Source organism: Theropithecus gelada, chromosome 13 (genome assembly GCF_003255815.1).
Source record: "Theropithecus gelada isolate Dixy chromosome 13, Tgel_1.0, whole genome shotgun sequence".
NCBI lineage: Eukaryota > Metazoa > Chordata > Mammalia > Primates > Cercopithecidae > Theropithecus > Theropithecus gelada.
Window position 1 is genome coordinate 8,505,543 of NC_037681.1, and position 9,115 is coordinate 8,514,657.

General features: G+C 42.8%; 1 protein-coding gene across 2 annotated transcripts in view; it reads right to left on the reverse strand.

The window, feature by feature from the left end:
- The window catches only part of GCC2 (GRIP and coiled-coil domain containing 2), a 66,605-nt gene extending 58,297 nt beyond the window's left edge, over nucleotides 1-8,308 (reverse strand). Inside the window, exons 1-4 of one of the 2 annotated variants that reach the window (XM_025353570.1) lie at nucleotides 8,149-8,308; nucleotides 7,749-7,805; nucleotides 6,249-6,333; nucleotides 4,918-4,985 (exon numbers count right to left, since the gene is read on the reverse strand). In XM_025353570.1, the coding sequence (XP_025209355.1) occupies nucleotides 4,918-4,985; nucleotides 6,249-6,333; nucleotides 7,749-7,805; nucleotides 8,149-8,154 (216 nt within the window). In that variant the 5' untranslated portion in view covers nucleotides 8,155-8,308. The remainder of the gene's footprint in view (nucleotides 1-4,917; nucleotides 4,986-6,248; nucleotides 6,334-7,748; nucleotides 7,806-8,148) is intronic. The other variant, XM_025353571.1, reaches the window with a different exon arrangement.
- Between the last annotated feature and the right edge of the window lie 807 nt (nucleotides 8,309-9,115).

The following is a 9,115-nucleotide window of genomic DNA, read 5'->3' on the forward strand; positions in this document are numbered from 1 at the left end:
AAAAAAAAAAAAAAAAAAAAAAAAAAAAAAAAAAAAAAAAAAAAGAACACACACTGGGCAAAGGACACCCTCTTCAACAAATGGTGCTAGGAAAACCAGGTAACTATATGCAGAAGAATGAAAGTGAGTCCCTATCTCTCACCATTCACTTGATACAAATATCAACTAAAATAGATTAAAAACTTAAATATAAGACCCAAAAGTGTAAAACTAGTAGAAGAAAACACAGGGTAAACGCATCAAGATATTGGCCTAGAAAGATTTTATTAAGATCTCAAAAGCCCAGGCATCAAAAACAGACAAATAGGACATTAAACTGAAAGGCTTCTTAACATTTTTTGTTTTTTAGATAAGGGCCCCTCTGTCACCCAGGCTGGAGTGCAGTAGTGTGATTATGGCTCACAGCAGCCTCAACCTAACGGGATCAAGTGATCTTCCTAGTGTCCCAAGAAGATGGGACTACATGCACTCTCCACCATGTCTGGCTAATTTTTATATATTTTTTTTGTGGAAATGGATCTTGCTATGTTTCTCACGATGGTCTGAAAATGCTGGGCTCAAGTGATCCTCCTGCCATGGCTTCCCTTAATGCTGAAATTATAGGCTAAAAAGCTTCTGCATAGCAAAACAATCAACAGCGTGAAGAAGACAACCTCTTAAATGGGACAAAATATTTACAATCTCTTCATCCAATATGGGACTAATATCCAGAGTATACAAAGAACTCAAACACAACATTTAAAAATAACCCCATTAAAAGATAGGCAAGGGACATGAATAGACATTTCTCAAAAGACAAAGAAATGGCCAACAAGTATATGATACTCAACATCACTAATCATCAGGGATGTGCAAATCAAAACCACAATGAGGAATGGCTATTAAGAATAAAAAAATGTAACAGACGTTGGTGACAATGTGGAGAAAGGAGAACCCTTCTACATTGTTGGTGGAAGTGTAGGTAAGTATAGCCACTATAGAAAACAGTTGGGGATTCCTCAGGCCAGGAGCGGGGGCTCTCGCCAGTACTTTGGGAGGCCGAGGCGGGCAAATCACAAGGTCAGGGGATCGAGACCACCTGGCTAATATGGTGAAACCCCGTCTCTACTAAAAATACAAAAAACTGGCCAGGCGTGGTGGCGGGCGCCTGTAGTTCCAGCTACTCGGAAGCTGAGGCAGGAGAATGATGTGAACCCAGGAGGCGGAGCTTGCAGTGAGCCGAGATCGCGCCACTGCACTCCAGCCTGGGCAACAGAAGGAGACTCCGTCTCAAAAAAAAAAAAAAACAAAAAATACAAAAAATTAGCCCGGCATGGTGGCAGGCACCTGTAGTCACACCTACTCAGGATGGTGAGGCAGGAGAATGGTGTGAACCTGGGAGGAAGAGCTTGCAGTGAGCTCTCGAGATCACGTCACTGCTCTACAGCCTAGGTGACAGAGCAAGACTCCATCTAAAGAACAACAAAACAGTCGGGGATTTCTCAAAAAACTAAAAATAGAGCTACCATACAATCCAAAAACCCCAATGTTGGTAGTTATTGAAAAGAAATCAATACAACAAAGGGATACATGCACTCCCGTGTTTACTGCAGCACTATTCACAATAGCAAACATGAAATCAACCTAAGTGTCCATCAAAGGATGAATGCTATATATATACAATGTATATAGCCATAAAAAAGAATGAGATCACATCATTTCCAGCAATATGGATGGAGCTGAGGTCATTATGTTAAGTAAAATCTAAGTCAGGCAGAGAAAGATAAGTATTTTTCAAAATAGCCAGAAGACCTGAAATGTACCCAACACATATATATGATAAATACCTGGGTGTGGATACTACTCTGATTTGATGATTATTCTATGCGTTTAACAAAATTTCACATGTACCCCATGAATACGTATAAATATAACGGATTAAGAAAAAAAAAAAAGAAGGAAAAGAAAAAAAACCCTTAAAGGTAAAGTTGGCTAACTTGGATAAATTTTGTTTTTCTTGAGACGGAATCTCATTCTGTTGCCCAGGCTGTAGTACAGTGGCACTATCTCGGCTCACTCAACTTCTGCCTCCTGGGTTCAAGCGACTCTTCTGCCTCAGCCTCCTGAGTAGCCTGAGCTACAGGTGTGTGCCACCATGCCCAGTTAATTTTTGTATTTTGAGATGGGGTTTCACAAGTTGGCCAGGCTGGTCTCCAACTCCTGACCTCAGGTGATCCATCTGCCTCAGCCTCCCAAAGTGCTGGGATTACAGGTGTGAGCCACTGAGCTCAGCCGAAATTTTCTAATCTTGTCTTTAGGAGCAGTTCTGACAGTGGGAGAATACATTGATGAGTGATAAGAAGGAAACAGCAGGTAGGTATTTAAACGTTCTTATTCTGAAATGCAATTCTGTAAAAAGTATTTTAAGAGTTAATGGATAAAAAACTAGAAAACACTCTAGAGGTTGCAGTGGACGGAGATCATGCCACTGCACTCCAGCCTGGGCGATAGGGAGAAACCCTATCTCAAGAAAAAAAAAATCCCCCAGAAATAATACATGGTAATAACAACAATGATAACTAACAATTATTGGGTACTTACGTGGCCAACCCAGTTCTATGTGCAGTAGATGTATTACCTTATCAATCCTACATTTCTACATCAATCCTATTTGTACCTCAATCCTACAAACAAAGAGTATTATTATCGCTGTTCTACAGATGACAAAACTGAATCATAGAGAAAGAATTTAAGAAACTTAGTCAAGGTCACACAGCTGGTCAGTGGAGGAACAAGGATTTGAAAGCCTAACTCAGGCAGTCTGGGTGTAATTGACCTTCTTCCTTAATTACCATATAGTTGTGTTGTGGCTATCATGGATTAAGAAAACACACAATGATCAAATATACAAAGAAGACTACTGTGAACTCAATAATACTTAAATGAAACAGTACATTATAAAACGAAATGGCATTTGTGTACATCATTCTAGCTTCATAGATTGTAACTAAATAAAGAACAAAATGATACAGCGTGACATGCATATGAATTTAAAGACGCCTTGTAATAACTCTCTGGGAGTCCCTCAGTAGTCCACAGCTTGTAAGTAGGGAGCCACTGATGAGAAAATAAGATAATATATAACCACGCTGGGCGCAGTGGCTCACGCTTGTAATGTCAGCACTTTGGGAGGACGAGGCGGGTGGATCACGAGGTCAGGAGATTGAGACCATTCCGGCTAATGCGGTGAAACCCCGTCTCTACTAAAAGGACAAAAAATTAACCAGGTGTAGTGGTGGGTGCCTGTAGTCCCAGCTACTTGGGAGGCTGAAGCAGGAGAACAGCATGAACCCAGGAGGCGGAGCTTACAGTGAGCTGAGATTGTGCCACTGCACTCTAGCCTGGGTGGCAGAGCAAGACTCTGTCTCAAAAATAAATAAATAAATATATAACCAAAGGATATTATGCAAAAGCAGTGAATACAGTACTGCAGAGCTCTGACATGCAAAAGAAACTTTACAGAAGCTTGGCCTAAGGTGGGGAATAAAAAAGCATTTGTTAGCATTAAGGGAGTGGAAATAATAAGCAACTCAGTTTTTTTTTGGTTTTTTTTTGTTTTTTTGAGATGGAGTCTTACTCTGTTGCCCAGGCTGGAGTACAGTGGCTCAATCTCAACACACTGCAATCTCTGCCTCCTGGGTTCAAGCAAACCTCGTGCCTCAGCCTCCTGAGTAGCTGGGATTTCAGGTGTGGGCAATCACGCCCAGCTAAATGTATTTTTAGTAGAGACCGGGTTTCACCATGCTGGCCAGGCTGATCTCAAACTCCTAACTTCAAGTGATCCTCCCACCTTGGCCTCCCAAAGTGCTGGGATTACAGGTGTGAGCCACTGCGTCCGGCCTGCAACTCAGGTTTTTAAACAGGGAATAAAAATAATATTTTGTTATCTGGCAGGATTATATAAGACTAAAAAGAGAAAGAGAACCCAGTTAGGTTTTTATTGAAATAGGTTAAGTATTTGATGTTTTTAACATAAAGCCATAGAAATGGAGATAAAAGAGATAAACTGGAACAATATCTTATAGCTATGATAGGTCTCTGGTGGCTGACGCATATAGAGAATAAAGGAAATAGAAAAAGTGTCTCTAAAGTCAAAAGGTATGAAAAACTGTGGTGTCACTGGTCTAACCAAGGGAAGCAATTTGGTTATGTTGAGTTTGATGAGATGATAAGTGAGATGTGTGAGAGGGAAACACAACTGTGAGATCTGGGTCAGTAGTCATGTCCAGGGATATGAATCTATCTATAGATTATATACTGCACACCTAAAATCACTGAAGTCCTGAGCATGGCCAGGTTTTCTCAGGAGGCTGGGGAAGAGCAGACAGAGAATGAAGTAACAACCATAATTAGAAAATATGGGCTGGGCGTGGTGGCTCATGCCTGTAATCCCAGCACTTTGGGAGGCCAAAGTGGGTGGATCATGAGGTCAAGAGAGCAAGACCATCTTGGCCAACATGGTGAAATCCCGTCTCTACTAAAAATACAAAAATTAGCTGGGCATGGTGACGTGCACCTGTAGTCCCAGCTACTTGCGAGGCTGAGGCAGGAGAATCGCCTGAACCCAGGAGGCAGAGGTTGCAGTGAGCCAAGATCACACCACTGCACTCCAGCCTGGTGACAGAGTGAGAGTCCATCTCAGAAAAAGAAAGAAAGAAAAAAGAAAATACGTGGGAAGAAAGAGTAGAATAATTTCAGAACAGAAAGAGACCGAGAGGTAATTAACCCTCTCTTTTTACAGTGAATCAGATAGGTAAAAACAACCATGGCAGAGAGGAAGTAGAAGAACAGGGACACAAAGCCAGACAGCCTCTAGCAGACTGACAATCCTCATGGAAATTTTATTTCTCTTTAGACATTTCCCAACTTAATAATTACCTTAATAATATCATCAGTTCCTTCAGTAACAGGTTTTGATTTGAGTTCTTCAATTTCTTTCTCCAATTCTAAACAATTAAAAAATAAAGGACTCCGGTTCAGAAATAAAGAACATAATTACTGGGAAACTGATAAGTACATTCTTACAAAACCCCCCAAAATCTGCAAATTAGAATATATGTAAGCAGAATAGTATGATTAATCTCTGCACTCATCACTATGCTTCAACATTATTACATGGCCAATTTTGTTTCCTCCCAACCTGTATTCACTTCCTCCTTCACTGCTCTTATCCATCTGATAATTTTCAAGCATACTCCAGACATCATATTATTTCACCTGTAAGTACATATAACCTTAAAAGCCACAATCGCATATTAAGAATAAACATTATTGAGAACGGCCTGGCCAACATGGTGAAATCTTGTCTTTACTAAAAATACAAAAATTAGCCAGGCATGGTGGTGGCCGCCTGCAGTCCCAGTTACTCGGGAGGACTTGGCAGGCTGAGGCAGGAGAATCGCTTGAACCCAGGAAGGGGAGGTTGCAGTGAGCTGAGATTGTGCCCCTGCACTCCAGCCTAGCCAACAAGAGCAACACTGTCTAAAAAAAAAAAAAAAAAAAGAAGAAGAAACGAAACGTTAATCGAAGTGTTTCACTAGCGAATGCCTAGATCTCAGGCCTAGAACTTCTTTCCAAATAAATTATTCTCTTTATTGCAAAGTGATCCAAAATCCCAAGACATAATTTTATCTTTTCTAATAGAAAATAAGTCTCGGCTTTTAGGCTAAGCAGTTAATATTTGTAAGTCACTGGAAATTCAAGAGCTCATGTACATATACTAAGAAAAAGATCTAAGATCTTTTTCCTTCTGGAATAAAAAGAAAACTGAATAGGGAATCAATCAACTTCAACAGATAAATATACTTTAATGTCTATAAATGGAAATCTTTTATTATTTTAATTGAGGAAGCGTTCCATCTCTTTGGGCTTATCTTCTGTCTCTAACATTTCAACTGACTTCTCTTGAAAAAACGCTTTACTCAGAAGAATCTAAAGTCTACATGAAGGAAAAACACTTAACTTGCACAAACTTTAAAAACCCTCCTCCCTGACTTTAACAACTCAAAAGTCACTGTGGTTTAGAGACGTGGGAATAATTTAGAAATCAGAGGTAAATTTTTAGAATGTTAAATAACAGATTCTACTACACTAAGGTGTACTTGGAATCACTGGAAAACAAAAACAAGCCAATGCATTATTTTAAAAACTACCATTTTAAACCACGATTAAAGAGACTGTGATCAAGATGAATATTTTCAACCCAATACCTGTACACCTTGACTTAGCTTTCTGTATTAGCATCATCTGTTTCTTGGCAAACTTGATGAGGTCTTCTTTGGGCAATGTTTCCAGCTGAAAGATGTGGTCATGTTACCAACTTGTTATAACTCATGTTTCTAGTATACCACAAAAAACAAACAATGTCTGCCAGAAAACAAAAACATTCTACAGAATAAATCTTTATGCCAACAGCATACTTTGTTCCACTTTTTTTTTTTTTTTTTGAGACAGAGTCTCGCTCTATTGCCCAGGCCGGAGTGCAATGACACGATTTTGGCTCACTGCAACCTCTGCCTCCCAGGTTCAAGCAATTCTCCTGCCTCAGCCTCCCAAATAGCTGGGATCACAGGCGCCCGCTACCACGCCCGGCTAATTTTTGTATTCTGAGTAGAAACGGGGTTTCACCATGTTGGCCAGGCTAGTCTCAAACTCCTGACCTCAGGTGATCCACCCGCCTCGGCCTCCCAAAGTGTTGGGATTACAGGCGTGAGCCACCGCGCCCGGCCACATCTTTTAAAATAAGCAAATGCAACGTCAACTCTGTAATTGCTATGCAAGTACTAAAAATTAGTTATGCAACTACTATGAAACGCAAATACCAGGGCATATCCTCTTATAGCTAATGTTACAGGTTGACATTGCTAGCTTTTGATTTAATTGTAAAATTTGTGGGTTGGAGCTAATGCTACTTAAAATTGCTTGGAGCTGTAAAAGTATTTCATTCTAGTTAAGGCTGAAAGTGTCACAAGAAAATGTAAGCATAATTACAGCAGCAGGATGAACAGGTGACATTCAGGCTTTAATTAAAAAATTAAGCTTTACCACTTGAAAAAATTACTTAAGCCTGTAGTCTCAGGTTGAAGCTTTAACCACTTGAGAAAATTACTTAAGCCTGTGGTCTCAGGTTTCTCAACAACAGCACCTATCTCACGGTTATCATGAAGCTTCAATGAAGTAACTGAGTGGTTAGGTAAGTGCCTGAAATTTAGCATGCAAGCAATAAACCTTAGCAATAAACCACTATCGTTTAGCATGATTAAATGTTAAACACCGTACAAGGCCATAAAACTGGACTAATTCAACTCTTTGACAATGTAAAAACTGGAGCCCACAGATCAGAATCCCTTGATCCCTACCCTATGTCACTGCTCCTTCCACTACATCACTATATAAACCTTCTTAAATTAGACTGCTTTGCTTCATGTTCGAAAAATCGCAGGATCTCCCAGCAGTGCTAACCAGGAGCAGGAAGTAAACAAAAAGTCTTTTTATATCGGGGTGGGCGGGGGAGAAAGAAACAGGAAATGGATTAGTGACTGCGTAAACTAAAATTGAGATCCCTTGGAGCAAGGATATTAAAAAAATAAATTATATGTGTGTGTGTATATATACATATATATATAGCGCCCCCCTTCTTCATGCCAAAGTTTTCCAATTCATCACCCTTCCAGTCTTCAGGGAGCCCGCTATTCAAGTATCCTCTTCACCTTAGATTTCCCGGTCCCAGGGGTAGCTGGTGAAGCCACCCCATCTTGAACAGGATCCTGCAAAACAAAATCAAACGCAGGTGTCAGAAGAACTCTTTTCCTAATCCCACACGGAACGCGTGGAACCTTTACAGGGAAAAACCTTCTATGGAATCAAGTGGTGGAAAGCCTTGTGAGACAGAGAATGAAGGCGGACGGAGGCGGTCGCTGTGGCAAATCGTATACAAACGGGCTCTATGGGGACAGGTAACCGCCAGGGATGGAGTTTAGGGAAGATGTGGCAGGCGACGGCAGAGCGGGCTTCGGGGTACCCTCCGCGCCCTCCCACCGGGCCCACCCCCACATCCCAAGTCGCTGCGCGGAAGGCTTGATGGGAGGCAGTGGGCCCGACCTGAGTTACCTCCATCGCCGCCTGCCTGCCGCTGGCCCGCAACCAGCCGCCGCCACCGCTGCACTTCTGTTTGCGCCAGCCTCTGACGTAGGCTCGACTGCAGGTCAAAGGTCGCGCTCTCCGGGCGGCCCGCCCCCCGCGTCTCCATAGCTACGGCTCGGCAGCACTTCCGCTTACGCCTCTGTGTCCGGGTTAAGGTTCCCCGCGCTGCGCCGAGGGCGGAGTCGGTGTAGGCGTTCTACCTGGGGCTCGACCCCTGGGCCTGCGGGTCACAGGGTAGGTGTGGGTCCCGCCACCGCCGGTTATTGGCATGGGAACGCGGGCCGATTACCCCTTGGGGCCTCGGTTTCCACGTCTGTAAAATCTTGTGAGAGTGAGGAGAGCATTGGATTGAAATACAAGTCCCTCAGGCCCCGAAGGTGTCTACTAGCCTGCGAGTGCCTGCGGGACCCACAGTTGCTTCCGGGGGTGGCTCCTTAGGCATTTGTGGCCAGCATGGTGCCCGGGAGCTCCGTGACTCACAGGTCAGTGATGAGGTGGAGGACTTCCCTGAGGAGGTGTTCCTTGACTCTGGAGGCTGTGAGGAGGTCCCGGGACTGCTCTGCCCTGTAGCCGCCCAGTACTGCTGGTGATGTGGTAGAGGCAAGATAGTCTGCCAGGGAGCTGGGCAGCCGTGGGAGGAGACTCTGTAGAATAGGGGGCACGAGGCCACCCTTTCTCCGAGGGCACGCCGAAGAATCTGTGGTCGAATCCCAGAGCTGCTGCAGTGTCCTGATTGGCGGTCCAGTGCTCTGAGAGCCTTTCTGTTAACTGCTGAAGTGGTTTGCTGCACTTTTACCTTTCCATTCATGTTTTCCATACACTCCCATAACTAAGGTGACCTGAAGATAACTCAGTTTCCTGTAGTTTAAATGGCCAAAAGGATGAAGAGGCAGCATACAGTATGTAACTAGTAAATGGTAGCTGCTTATTACTA